We start from the raw sequence: 15533 nt of genomic DNA on the forward strand, positions 1-15533 counted from the left end.
AAATAAGGGTATATATTCCATATGAACCTCTTACCTATTTTTTTATATGTTGGACTAAAAAATACAATCTCAAATTTATAAAAACCATAATTATGAGATAGAAAAAAAACATGACATATATGAGACCGGACGAGTTTTTTGTTCTAGAAATAAACATACTATTTTTATCTTATATTTTTATTGTAGTTATTTCTACTAATAACAAAACAGATCTAATCCTTCTTTTTGACTAAAACATAGAAAATATTGTACTGATATGAGTTTAGATTATAAATATTAATAATGTTCGTTAAAAATATGTTTACAAACATAAGTCCACACATACGTAATATATTGTAAACCTGATAAATCACCTTAGTTTTTGAAATCAATCCCGCACGTATGTGCGGGTCCAAATCTAGTTGGAATTCAACTTAGAAACATTTCAAATTTTAGAATTTGAATTCACATAGAAGAAATACATACACTTTAAACATTTTAGATTTTACCATACATAATTTTTTGGGAGATTTACTCAGATGTACTCCAATTTAGGTAATATTACCAGAACCATCAAATCATTTAATTACGCCTGACTTATTAAACGATACGACTGAGTTACAAATTTTCAGTTGATTAAGCGGCTGAATTTGATAGCCATTTTTTTGCTTTTTAATTACTGTAATAGTATTCATGTTGCGGCTGAGTTATAACCTTGTTTGATGGCTAATTTAATTAGGCTGATTTACATGTTCGTTTGATGGCTAACTTGCCACTTCGGATGCATCATCCATGTCATCATCTTCTCCGGAAATACGAAACGTCGTTTTTTTAACTTCCATCTTCTTCACCTGGTTCAAAAGTGAAGTTATTTACCTTCTTCTTCACCTTGTTCTTTACCTTGTTCTTCACTTTTTAATTTTCCTCATCCTTATTAATTTTCCTCATTCTTCTTCATTTTCTTTCATAGATCCAGTTCCGGTAATTGTTGTTTCTGGTAATTGGGTAAAAAAAACACAAATATGTATTTAACACTGATGATAGAAGGTGTAGAGTTGTGCAGATAGATGCGGAAACAACGCACGACAAGCTTGTGAAGCTTGTTCTTGATGATTATGAATTGAACGCGAAGAAGGATGAAACGACTAATAAGTCAGCCACGAAATTTTTTAACTCAGCCACGAAAAATGTTAACTCAGCCGTAATATGAATCTATGAGACCTTTCGGTTTCTTTTAAGTATTATAATTCAGCCGTGAAGTAATATAAATTGGACGTTTACTTTCAGCTTATTTATTGTTATAAGTCAGCCACCAAGCATTATAACTCAGTCGTCATATGAATCTACGAGACCTTTCGTTTTCCCTTAAGTAAAATAATATAAATCAGACATTCACTGTCAATAATGACGTGGATAAGTTTGCTGATGTGTATTTTTTTAATATTTTTGGAATTAAAAATAAAAAATTAACCCAAGGTGTTAATTGTAATTACACCCAAAACACTAAATATTTGAGCAATTTCTAGAAAATTAATAGATATCAGGAATAAACCAACTTTTAGAGTACATCTCAGTAATTCTTTCTAATTTTTTCTTCAATAAAATTCTCTGTATGATGGAGTCTCAAAAATAATTTTCCGGCTTGTGGATCATATCAATACCTCGGAGTATTTTGAATTATCTACTGAGAGTGAAGAAGAGTCTGGAAGAGGCTCTGCAGAAAGATGTAAAGAAGCCTTAGGAGGGACTTCTAGAGTATCCAAACTTCCTTCCATCATCCCAACAACTTTGTTCATCGGTGGACGATTTAATGGACATGGTTGAATACACCATAGACCCACCAAGGCCTTCTTCTTTGCAATCTCTTTCTCCACTCTAGATATATTATCACCAAATTTACATGTATGATCTCCGTTCTCGAGACCCTTGTAGATCCAATCTGGAAAGTAAGCTGAACTTGAGTTGGAAGCAGTGGTTTCTTTTGTTACATTGTTCTTTGCTCCAATCATCTCAAGGACCAACATTCCATAGCTATAAACATCTGACTTGTGAGAGACTCTTCCGTACATTCCTGAAAACACCTCAGGTGCGATGTAACCTATTGTTCCTCTTGTGTCTAGCAAAGACATCATGCTTTCTCTTTTTTCGTAGAGCTTAGCAAGGCCAAAGTCTGAGACTTTAGGGAAAAGATTGTCATCTAACAGTACATTTTGTGGTTTGATGTCAAAATGGACAATTCTTGTTTTGCACCCATGATATAAGTACTCAAGTCCTCTAGCAACACCCAGCGCGATTCCATATAGTGTACCAACATCCAGATTCAATGACTCCTTGCTAGATATGTACTTATCCAGAGACCCATTCTCTAGAAACTCATACACAATTGCTCTTTTGGACCCTTCGTAGCAGAATCCAAGTAAGGAAACAATGTTAACATGTGATGTTTGGCTCATGCTTGCGACTTTGTTGATGAAGTCTTCACCGTTGCTCTTAAAGTCCTTCAAGATTTTCACCGCAACCTTGCGACCATCGTATAGGTTTCCTCCATAGACAGTTCCAAATCCTCCTTTCCCAACTGTGTTTGAAAATGAATTTGTAATTTTCTTCACTTCTTCATAACTGTACTGTTTCATTTCTAGTAGACCGTTAAGGGACAAGTCCATAGTTGGAGTGTTTGACACTGTATTGGTGGAGTAAGGCAGTGTAGTTGATAAGCCTTTTCTTGTGTTTTGAGCTTCCAGTTTCTTTCTTATCAGGATGATGAAACAGAGCATACATCCTATGAAAAGACTGGTACCGAAGAATCCACTAGCAAATCCGATGCCTATAGACAAACAAAATGACAAGACCTCCATAAGATTATGCTATTACTCAGGTATGTTCTACTAACATTAGTCTCCCTTCAAATATAGAAGGAGACATACCAATTTTCGCTTTTTTGGAGAGACCTGCATGAGCGAAAAAAACGTCAGTTCAATATTCAAGACAGAACTTTGGAATTGTACATATAAAAGAAAGCATGATGAGGAAAGGAAAATATCTGGTTCGTATGGAAGAAGATTAGCAAATCAGATACAAACTAAAGTTTCATATTAGCTTAGGTTAGCTGGAAATTGGAATATTCAGAGAAACAAAGCAAGAGAGGATCACAAAGAGCATCCATATAATCAGAGACACAATTAAATCTTTTATAATTTGATTAAATATAAAAGACAACTGAAAATACAAAAAAAAATGTATTTAGAGGCTAATTTGGTATTGTTTTTTTTTTTAATTTAATGTTAAATTATATTCAAAAGAAAAATAAACGTTTTACAAAATTTGAGTGGTAAACGATTTTAGAACAGTTTGAAAATAAAACATTCAATAAAATCTTGCTTCAAACCAGACTTAAATGGATGTGTTTTGACCTCCTTTTAGTGTGCTAAGACGGTTGCGGACATACTTATCGATCTGCTTGATCAGGTTCTCTGCTGTTATTGGATCTTCACCGTGTTTTCGTCCATTCCTTTCTCGCCAAAGTAGGTAGATGGTTGTTTGAAAAGCATAGCCCAGGATGAACCGTAGAGTTTTATCAAGAGCATTACCTGTGAGAAGGGAAAAAACTTCTTGCCAATGGCTTGTGTACTTGTCTGCGAGGAGCTTCTGCATTAGCCCTTCTCACACCAACTGTGAATAAGAACACTGAAAGAATAGGTGGTCTCTTGTCTCTAGCGGGTGGTTGCAGAGAATACAGCTCGCATTAGCCTGTGAAGACCACTGCTGCATCTTATCCCCTGTTGCGACTCTGTTTTTAAAAACTAACCAAGTGAGGAAGGCATACTTAGGTGTTGCCTGTGGGAACCATATCACACTGTATTCGGCCATGTGTGGGTGAGAAACATGGATATGTGACCAAGTTTCCTTGGTAGAGAAACTGTTCCGGTAGTGATCGTTTTTCCCTTTCCAGAGTGGTATATCTTGTGCCTCACGAGAAGGATGTACCTGCAGTTTCTGTATCTCATCCTCGACAACATTGAGTAATGGGAGCCGATGTCGCCTTCGCCGTTGCCTAGTCAGAACGTCAGCGATGGTGCTTTTCTTTGAGATGCCGAGATCCATGAAACCCCGTTCCCCCAAAACATCATGTAAACATTCCAGTGAACACCAGTTATCAAACCAAAAGGAGGTTGATTCACCGTTGTACACTTCCATCTTTATAAACTGCTTTGCTAGGCTTCTATATTTCAAAAGCTTTCGCCAAATCCATGAACCACAAGTTGTGTTATCCTTTTCTGCCCAGAAAGAACCACTGCGAATAAGAGATCTCTTTACCCAGTCCACCCATAAAGAGCCTCTAGCCGAGGAAATTCTCCAGATAAGCTTAAGCATGCTCACTTTATTTGCTTCCATAATTGATCTTAGTCCCAAACCTCCTTCACTCTTTGGCATGCAGACTTCAGACCAAGCCACTTTTGTTTTCTTTGCGTTCAGAGAAGGTCCGGACCACAAAAAAGCAGAACATAGTCGATCAATCTCCTGTATGCAGGCTTTGGGGAGTCTAAACGCTGAGATCCAGAAGTTTGTTAGACTGAATAGAACTGATCCAATAAGATGAAGTCTGCCAGCAAATGAGAGCATCCTAGCAGTCCATGAGGCAATCCGAGATCGTATCTTTTCTATGAGTGGGAGATAGTCCCCTGATGTCATCCGTCTTGGTAAAAGCGGTAGACCAAGATATCGTACAGGTAAAGAACCATATGCGAATGGGAACTGGTGCAGTATCTCTTCTTTGATGGTCGAGGGGATGCCAGCCGTATAGATGGTGGATTTATCAATACTAATGTGCAAGCCTGAGTGAACCGCAAAGTCGTCGAAAACCTGTAGGGCACCCGTAACCGACTGTTTGGACCCATCAACAAACACCATAAGGTCATCAGCAAAACAGAGGTGAGTGAGCTTCAACGGTTTACACTTGGGGTGATATCCAAAAACTCTATTGACCGCAGCCACATCTAACTTGCAGGATAAGACATTCATGCAGATAACAAAGAGGTATGGACTAAGTGAGCAGCCTTGGCGTAAACCGCGCGAGCTACCAAAATAAGCAGCCAGTTCTCCGTTAACTTGAACAGAGAAAGATGCTGTCGAGATACAAGTTTGGATCCAGTGGATGTACTGATCAGGGAAGTCCATTGCTCTCAAAGTGGTGATTAAGAAGCTCCATTGAACAGAATCGAAAGCTTTCGATATATCAATCTTTAAAGCACAACGAGGGGATATTGTATCCTTGTGATAATCTTTGATGAGTTCTGTGGCTAGCAGCACATTTTCCATAAGCAGTCGATCCTTGACAAAAGCCGATTGATTAGGCGAGATGAACTTTGGTAGTATGATCTTGAGTCGATTAGCCAGGATCTTTGAAATAACTTTGTAGATAACATTACAGCATGAAATTGGCCGATAGTCTTTCATGAGCGTAGCTTTCTTTTTCTTGGGAATGAGAGCCAAAATAGTCGAGTTAACCCCTTTAGGCAAGAACCCAGTACGGAAAAAAGATTGATTTGGTATTGTTTTCTAAGAGTTCGGGTAACTTACCAAAAGATCTAGATGAGATCATATTCATTGGAGTGCATTTTTGTTCTGATGACGAGTTTCTCTTGCAGCAAGTTGGAGTTGATACATTGTAGGCGCAGATTCCACCTGTGGATTTACATTCTTGACACCGTCTTTCATCAATCCTCAGCTTCACCTCAAATCCTTCTTTAAGAAGACTATCCAATTTGGTTACATTCAAATATTTCTCCTCTGGAGTATAACTCATGGGAACAGTGATGTTGAAACTCGCACCACAATGCTTGTGATAGAAATCATTCTGATACATCGAGACAACACCGTTATGTCGACATTTGAATTTCGCAGGATAATTAACATCAGGGTTGCAGAGGTAGTACGCGGAGAGGGTCTTGTAGTCCGGCAAAAGATCAAAGAGTTCAGGAGTCAACGTTGTGCTGCTGAATGAAGCCGAGCAGAATTTACCTAAAAAGTCTTGCCTTACTAATTTAAGAGTATTAGTTGTGATGTTTACTTCGAGAATACGGTACATCAGACCTGAGATGATTAGAACGGTCGACGATTGTTGTCAGTGAAGCCCTAAAGATGGATGACCACAAGGTTGGGGCCGAGCCATTCCCCAGAAAGGGAAACCGGCAGTTAGATTTCCACTCTGGTACAGAGCATCACATGGTTCACGTTGACTTAAAGCACAAGGTAGATGGTGAAAAGAGGTTAAGAAGAAGAGCAAGACCAGACAAGAACTGGGCTTTGAGAATTTGAAGAGTACTAGAGAGAACATGATTGATATCTAAATAGTTTAGTCTTCGATGGGTTCGGCTTAGGCTGAGCAGATAAGCGATTAAACGTAAACCATAAGAACAAAAAAAAAAGCAAGTGCTAATGTTGAAGGAGCAAGTCAAGCGTGAAAGCGACACATACAAAAGACTTGGTGAGTTTAAATCATACGTTTCTGAGTCTATCTCATTGACTAGAGACCTTTTTTCTCCTCACTTTTTTAATTATGTTTTGCACTCACCCAAAACAGAAAAAACATTCCTTACTAGTCAATAGTCATTGTGGAGAATCTGTTAACGTATAAGAAAAACTTATGAAATCCGCAGATCCATAATTCGATATGTCATCATGTAAATATTATTTTCTAGCTTTCGGTTGACAAAGCTTTTAGACCTAATCATTGTTCATAAAACAGATCATTTTTTGGATAAAGAGGACATGAACCAGTCCATGCATAGTTCAAAAGCTGGATCTGGCCATAGAGGAAACTGATGGTGTGCAGAGTTTTCGGATACCGGATAGTGTGTTTGAGGATGCTCATCCTTTATGGGAGGATTTTCTGGTTGGTAAATTTTTGGCCAAGGCCCCTTTTGTGGGTGGGATTCATGCCCTTGTCAATAAGATCTGGACTTTGGGTGATCAAACGATCAAGATTGATGTTCATGTCGTGGATGATACCACAGTTCGATTTCGGATTCCGGATGAATGGACTCGGTTGCATGTTCTGCGTAGAGGTATGTGGAATCTTTGTGGTGTTCCTGTGGTTCTCACGAAATGGTGCCCGATAGTTGATGTCGAGCAAGAGGAAATCAAGTCTATGCCTCTTTGGGTTATTGTTAAGAATGTACCACCAAAATACTTTTCTTGGAAGGTGCTAAGTGCTATTGTTAGCCCACTTGGGACTCCAAAAGTCAAGGAGAGAAGGGTTGATCGAGTGTTCAGTTCTGTTTTTGCAAATTGTTCTCTCATCGCCAATTACGAAGATCATCGTTTGGGTCGGCTATGGCTGGTTTGGAAAGAGCATGTCAGAGTCACCCCAATTTATAAAACATCTCAGCTTATTACAGTTGCAGTTAGTATCGAGAACAAACTTGAGTTCTTTGTCTCCTTTGTTTATGCTTCTAATTTGTGGCTGATAGAAAAGCTTTGTGGTCGGATCTTAAGCACCATCATGACTCTCCGTTATTTCAAAATAAAGCCAGGCTTATTGGAGGTGACTTTAATAAAATTTTGGAGAACGAGGATCATTCTCTTTATACTTCCTCACCAATGATCCCTCCGGGTATGAGGGATTTTCAGGATCTAGTTCGTCATTGTGAACTCACTGACATGAGCTATCAGGGCCAGCGATACACTTGGTGTAATAAGAGGGAAGATGGGGTTATCTGTAAAAAACTAGACAGAGTACTAGTTAATCAGCAGTGGCTTCAGCGGTATGGGCAGTCTTACTCGGTTTTTGAACCTGGTGGTGTTTCTGACCATTTACGTTGTCGGTTTTACATTTCAGAGGAGGCTCCACGGATTATTCGCCCTTTCAAATTTGTAAATGTTGTCGCAAAGCATCCGGACTATAAACAGGTGCTTGCAGACAAGTGGAGAGAGGCTCCACCGCTTTTCCATTCCACTTCTGCAATGCACCGGTTCTCAAAGTCTTTGAAGGGTCTCAAGCCTTTGATCAGGAAGCTGGGGAAACAAGTTGTTGATTCAATCACAAAGGGCACAAAAGAGGCTTATGCTCTTATCTGTGACCTGCAACAGGCGACGCTGACCAACCCATCTCCACAAGCGGTGCGTGCCGAGGCGGATGCTTTTGCGAAATGGCGGTCTTTATCAGATATAGAGGAACACTATCTAAAACAAAAGGCTAAATTACACTGGTTAAAAATCGGCGACCAGAATAATAAAGCTTATTATGCTTATGCTAGAATAAGAGAGATTCGCAACAGCATTAAGGAGATCCAATGTGCTGTTGGGAGTGTTGCAAGCTCGCAGGATCAGATTAAATTCGAGGCTGAACGATATTTCAGGGAATTTCTTTCTTTTGTGCCAAATGACTATAATGAATGGTCTCCAGAGGAACTCGCGGATATCCTGAAGGTTAAATGTGGTGCAAATGATAAGTGCCTGCTCATTCAAAGAGGTGACAAAGGATGAGATAACAAAGGTGCTTTTTTCCATGCCGGCGAATAAATCTCCTGGTCCTGACGGCTTTAATGTGGAGTTCTTTAAAGAATCATGGTCAGTGGTGGGCGAGGATTGTATCATTGCTATCCAGTCTTTCTTTCAAACTTGTTTTTTTGCCTAAGGGAGTTAATTCAACTATCTTAGCTCTAATCCCAAAGAAGAAGAAAGCACTGGTCATGAGAGATTACAGACCGATATCTTGTTGTAACGTTCTCTACAAGATAATTTCAAAGATCCTGGCCAATAGACTCAAGCTTCTGTTGCCAAAGCTTATATCCCCAAACCAATCAGCATTTGTAAAGGACAGACTTCTTATGGAGAACCTGCTCCTGGCTACAGAAATTGTGAAAGACTACCACAAGGAAGATGTTTCCCCAAGATGTGCTATGAAAATAGACATTTCAAAAGCTTTTGATTCTGTTCAGTGGGGTTTCCTTCTCAACACATTGAAAGCAATGGACATAACTGAAAAGTTTGTGAGATGGATACAGGTTTGTGTAACAACGGCCTCTTTTTCTCTCCAAGTGAACGGTGAGCTTGCTGGCTACTTTGGGAGCAAAAGAGGGCTACGTCAAGGTTGCTCACTCAGTCCGTACCTCTTTGTCATCTGCATGAATGTCCTCTCCTGCAAGTTGGACAAGGCTGCAAAGGACACAAAATTCGTTTATCACCCGAACTGTAAGTCTATGAAACTCACTTGCAGACGATTTAATGGTCTTCATGGATGGCACAAAGCAATATGTTGAGGGAGCATTGGAAATCTTTGATGATTTCGCAACACACTCCGGGTTAAAGATAAGCATTGAAAAGTCCACCATCTATATGGCTGGTCACTCTCCTGAGACTCGCGCAGAGATTCTCCAGCAGTTCCATTTTGCTCCTGGCCAGTTGCCAGTACGGTACTTTGGTCTTCCCCTCTTAACTAAGAGAATGTCATCTGAGGATTTCCTCCCCCTCACAGAAAAAATACGATCGTAAATCAGCTCATGGACTGCTCTGTCACTCTCCTTTGCAGGTAGACTGCAACTCATCAGCTCTGTCATTTTTAGCACTGCAAATTTCTGGATTGCTGCTTTTAGACTCCCTAAAGCATGCATTGCAGAAATAAATAAGTTATGTTCTGCTTATCTATGTTCTGGTCCCTCTCTAAGTTCAAAAAAGGCTAAAGTTGCATGGTTGATGTTTGTCTACCTAAGACCGAAGGTGGATTATGTCTCCGCTCTATAGAAGAGGCAAACAAAGTTAGCACCTTAAAGTTGCTTTGGAGGATACTGTCTGCTAAAGATTCTTTATGGGTTAATTGGGTGAAACGATACCTCAATCGATCAGGTTCTTTGTGGTCTGAAAAAAGTAACCCTTATACGGGGTCTTGGATTTGGATAAAACTTCTCAAGTCTCGCAACACAGCGAAACAGTTTCATCGCGTTCAGGTGAAAGATGGTTGTTCCACCTCCTTCTGGTTTGATGACCGGTGCTCTTTAGGGCGTCTACATGATAAACTTGACAATAGAGGTCCAATCGATCTAGGAATCCCGCTGACAGGCACTGTGGCAACTGCAATGATCATGACCAGACGCAGAAACCACAGACAACCATTCCTGAACCTTGTTGAAGAAGAGCTCCGGAAATGTCAGCTTACTTGTGTCCCGGGTCAAGACGATGTGTCTCTCTGGAAAGGGAAGAATGATCTTTACCGCAGCAGATTCCTGACAAATGACACCTGGTCCCAAATACGTGAAGCCAAACCGGTTATGGCGAATCATAAAGCCATCTGGTTCCCCTTTACGACGCCGAAATTTGCTTTCATTACCTGGTTAGCGGTGAAAAACAGACTATCCACGGGAGAAAGAATGAGGGTATGGAATCAAAATACAAATGCGAGCTGTGTTTTCTGTAAGCACCCGCAAGAAACGAGGGAGCATTTGTTTTTCCTGCGTCCTTTCACCAAGAAAGTGTGGAAGGAGCTCATTAGGGTCTCCTCGGGGATAGATTCACTGCGATTTGGTCTGAAGTCATCACCTTACTCACTGGCACGGAGCTGGATAAGACAACCAGATTTATCTTGGGTTACACTTTCCAGAACACGATTCACTCGCTATGGAGGGAGCGAAACGCTCGACGACATGGGGAGACACCAGTTCAGGAGGCAATGCTGGTTCAACTGCTAGATTAAAACTTCCGCAACAGACTAAGCACCATTGGAGGGGGCCATCTTTTTCAACCTTGGTTTGCTGCAACTCTCTATCGCATATAAAGCTCTGTTTTGTATAATTGCTCTGTTTCGAGTTTCTTAAATTTTTTTAGAAAAGTCGAAAACATTTTTGTATAACGTTTATTTCTTTTGAATATAATTTAACATTTATTATAGAAAAAAGCATCTCTATATAATAAGATTTATTTTCCAGTTTACATGACAACTCAAACGCTCTCTTCAAAGTTTACTCCAATGTTAGCCTTCACTGGCCTAACTATCATATAATCGACCACAAGGAAGGTATCAAAAATCATATTTATCAATTCTATCAAATTCGGAACAATTATTTTAAATCTTACACAAAACCAAACAATTATTTTGCAATCTGTTAACTTTTGGATATTTAAGTAGTCTAAGGGAAAGTTTTGAAACGAATGTATATGATTTTAAACATAAAAATATTTTATTAAATAACTTTCTCTTGCATGGTTACACAACAAGTATATGATGGAGTCTCAGAAATAGATTTTCTACTTGTGGATCATATAAATACCTCGGAGTTGTTGGAATTCTCTTCTAAGAGCGAAGAAGATTCCAGAGAAGAGGTTCTGTAGAAATATGTAAAGAAGGCTTAGGAGGGACTTCAAGAGCATCCAAACTTCCTTCAATCATCTCAACTACTCTGTTCATCAGTGGACGATTTGATGTACATGGTTGTATACACCATAGACCCACCAAGGTCATCTTCTTTGCAGTCTCTTTTTCCTCTCGAGTTATCTCTTCACCAAATTTCCATGTATGACCTGCATTCTCAAGATTCTTATAGATCCAATTTGGAAAATACGTTGAACTTGAGTTAGAAGCCGCAATTTCTTCTGTTTCTTTGTTCCTTTCTCCAATCATCTGGAGGACCAACACTCCATAGCTATAAACATCTGATTTTTGGGAGACTCGGCCATACATTCTTAAGAACACCTCTGGTGCGATATAGCCTATCGTTCCTCTTGTGTCTAGCAATGACAATATACTTTCTCTTTTCTTACATAGCTTAGCATGACCAAAGTCCGAGAGTTTTGGGCATAGGTTTTCATCTAGAAGTACATTTTGAGGTTTGATGTCAAATGCATGCACAATCCTTGTTTTGCAACCATGGTGCAAGTACTAAAGTCCTCAAGCAACACCTAGCGCAATTCCGTATAGAGTACACACGTCCAGATTCAACGAATTCTCTTCTCCAATGAACTGTTCCAGAGATCCATTCTCTAGAAGGTCATACACAATTGCTCTTTTTGACCCTTCATAGCAGAATCCAAGCAAAGAAACAATGTTAACATGAGATGTTTGGCTGATGCTTGTGATTTCATTGATGAAATCTTCACCACTTCTCTTACAGTCCTCCAAGATTTTCACCGTAACCATACGACCATCGTAGAGGTTTTCTCTATAACACATCTAAAATGACCAAAACAATTTAGTTTTGGTAAGTCCCAGTGCCACGTGGACGCCACAGGTTGTTTGGCTTAGCACCGTTAAATTGTGACTTAACACCGAGCAGATGTTGAAATTGACAACATTTCATATAGTTTTTTTAGCAAATTTGAATTTTAATATAGTTCAGGCTGTTATTTGCAGGGTGTTAAAGTTTAGATATGAAAAAGCGACAAATAGTTTGAGTTGATTTTGACCATTTTCACTAGAGGAGTGTTTTCTCCTAGCCATATAAATCTCTTAGCCAATCATTTTTGTTCACCGTGTGGATATGATCTGAGTATCTAACTATAGGCTGAAAAATCTTGACAAAAAAAAGCACACACATCGTACTTTGAAAGTTAATTTACTAGTCAATTTGTTATAACTTTGAAAATAAATAGTTAGGATTTAGATTATTAAATAGCATATATATGTAAATCGTGAAAATGGCATATAATGCTCTCTAATTGATCTAATCAAGTAGAAATTTATTTTAAACTTTCAGTTTTTTTGGAGATTTTAATTTGTTCGGGTAAAGGGTTTAATCAAAGTTACAACACTATATTATCAAAAAAAAAAAGTTTACAACACTAGTTAAAACCCCTATTTTAAAAATCGGTTTAGGTGCCCGTGTAATTGCCATCGGCGATTACACGCTAGGCAACTCCTTACCGCCGGAATTTTAGTGAAATCAGCCAACAAATTGGAATTATCAAAAAAAAAAAGTTGAGGGCTTTTGAACTTCTAACTCTGTTTTCTTTTCATAGATCTGAAGCTATGAAGACTGAAACTATGAGAACATTAAGTTAAAATGACTAATAGTTGAGAAAAATGAAAAGGCATCTCTTTAAATTAGGGTTTACAGAGTTTACAGATCGAAATCAAGAGGAAGAGGACGAAGGTATTTTTGTCATTTTGCATTTATTAAAAAATTGTAATAAAAAAAGCAAAATGAAAATATGGGGGTCGAACTCGTGATCTGACAGTTTCATATACATGTGAGAACTGCTGGACCATCCCAATCTTAATTATCAGTAGCTTATTACAGATTCAATATATTATACACATACAGTGCCGGATCTAGGAAAATTGTTTGATGGGTTCAAACTAATAATTGGTTGGGTTCAAACTGATTTATATTAAAAAAATTGATGTACGTTAGGAGAATTTTAAAATTTTTGTTGGTGTCAATTGCACCCATAGTCATCAATGTGCCTCCGCCAACACATATATAGGTAAATCCCTTAAAACTAGTCCCCGATTAATCCCCAATTTAAATTCGATTTTCCGATTAATCGCTAGGTCTCCCTTCACCGTCCGACTAGCATCTAGCGATTTCTAAAACAGGGGTTAAAACATTATGATCAAACTCACCGTTTTACAATTCTGGCTGTTAGACCCTTGTGACGAGCAATCGCATAAACCCCGATCTCTGAACTTTTCCTTCTAGGATTTGTATACTTCTAGAATTCTCTGTATTTTGTACCATGCACCTATATACAATGGCTAGTTTGCAACAAACATGATATTGCTATCTCTGGCACAAGAAACTAAATTATGTTTGAGGTACTTTGTTGGATAGAGTAACTTGAAAGATTCTCGAATGACATTGTACTTTTTTCAATAACTCTTTGATGATCATCTCAAATTCTTTGTTTCCACCATTATTATTTCTCATCAGCTTGTGATGAAGAAACATTTACTGACATAGTTTTTAGTCATAAATGTAAATTATGCTTTCCAACAAGTCTTTTTTTTTTTTTTGGTCAAAATTTTCCAACAAGTCTAATCAACATTCTTATACATGATTTTCGGTGGTGAACACCATCCAAGAGAAAATTTTAAATTCAAAAGCGATATGAAAAATCCACGTCAATGCATACTAAGTTCTAGTAAAAGCAACAATCAAACAAGTATCTTCTAACCTGGAAAAAAGTTTTGGAAATTGTATGTCTATTTTTACTTCAAATATTTGTTCACATATTCAAACTATGATATATATATATATATATATATGTAGAAAATCCATTTTAACAACACTAATGTTCGTACAGAAATCAAAATCATGTAAATTATTAGAAGAGGATAACTATTCAACAAAGAATAAAGAGAAATAGAGAGGAATGTACGGATGAGATACAATTAGTCATTTGGAGTGTCTTTCATCATCAAGTGGTAGATAGTCAATTAATTTGTGCATAGTAGGTGCTATATTGTCATTTATATATGGGAGATTTACTTAGATGTTATACATAATATTACCAAAATCTACAAAAAAAAAAATTTTATTACTAGAATATTTCGGGTATTTTCAAAATACCCAACGTGCTCTTGTTTTATGTTATCGGAAAAAATGTCATTGTCACGTCAGACGTCACGTCAGAAATCGCTGACGTGTATTAAATAACTCAGCCGTAACGCGTTATAGAGGTAATGATGGCTGAGTTATAGGTATGTTGCGGCTGATTTATGAAAAAAACATTTGAATAAAAGCGGACGGCTGACTTAGAGCATAACTCAGCGAAGCGTTACGGCTGACTTATTAAAATTTGGCTGAGTTATGCTCTAACTCAGCCGTCCTTACGGCTGAATTTTCACCCGATGGTTGAGTTGTCAAAATTTTGGCTGAGTTATCACTGAGACACGGCTGAATTAACTTTTTCCGGATGGCTGAGTTATGAAAAACGGCTGACTTATGAGATGTAGTTACGGCTGAGTTATGGTTAAAAACTATAACTCAGCCGTGATAGACTGACTTATCGTACAAGTCGGCCATTTCACAGCTGACTTAGTAGCAAAAGATTAATTACTAGAATATTATTCAGTTACGGCTGACTTATTAAACGATACGGCTGAGTTACAAATTTTCAGTTGATGAAGCGGCTGAATTTTGCTACCATTTTTTTGCTTTTTAATTACTGTAATGTTATTCATGTTGTGACTGAGTTATAATTTGTTTGATGGCTGAGTTTTATTTAGGCTGAGTTATAATTTGTTTGGTGGCTGACTTGCCACGTCAGACGCATCATCCATCTCAGCATTCCATGTCATCATCTTTCTTCTCCGGAAATACGAAACGTCGTTCCTTCGACTCTTGTTCTTACATGGTTTTTACCTTCTTCTTCACCTTGTTCTTCTACTTCTTCTTCACTTTCTTCTTCACCTTGTTCTTCTACTTCTTCTTCACCTTGTTCATCATTTTATTTCATGGATCCAGTTCTGGTACTAGTTGTTTCCGGTAATTGGGTAAAGAAACAGAGATATGTATTTAACACCGACGATAGAGGGTGTATAGTTGTGCAGATAGATGGAGGCACAACATACAACAATCTTGTGGAGCTTGTTCTTGAAGACTACGGATTGGACGCGTTTAGCC

General features: G+C 38.2%; 1 protein-coding gene across 1 annotated transcript; it reads right to left on the reverse strand.

Moving 5' to 3' along the window:
• Positions 1-1498: 1498 nt before the first annotated feature.
• Positions 1499-6388, reverse strand: LOC104734084 (LEAF RUST 10 DISEASE-RESISTANCE LOCUS RECEPTOR-LIKE PROTEIN KINASE-like 2.1). The gene is made up of 3 exons (XM_087478549.1): positions 5557-6388; positions 2904-2927; positions 1499-2803 (listed from the first exon to the last, which is right to left on the reverse strand). Exons 1-3 carry the CDS (start codon positions 6062-6064, stop codon positions 1629-1631), a joined length of 1707 nt encoding a protein of 568 aa, XP_087334675.1. The 5' UTR covers positions 6065-6388; the 3' UTR covers positions 1499-1628.
• Between the last annotated feature and the right edge of the window lie 9145 nt (positions 6389-15533).

The sequence above is a fragment of the Camelina sativa genome, chromosome 12, assembly GCF_030686135.1.
Source record: "Camelina sativa cultivar CO46 ecotype springtype chromosome 12, ASM3068613v1".
NCBI lineage: Eukaryota > Viridiplantae > Streptophyta > Magnoliopsida > Brassicales > Brassicaceae > Camelina > Camelina sativa.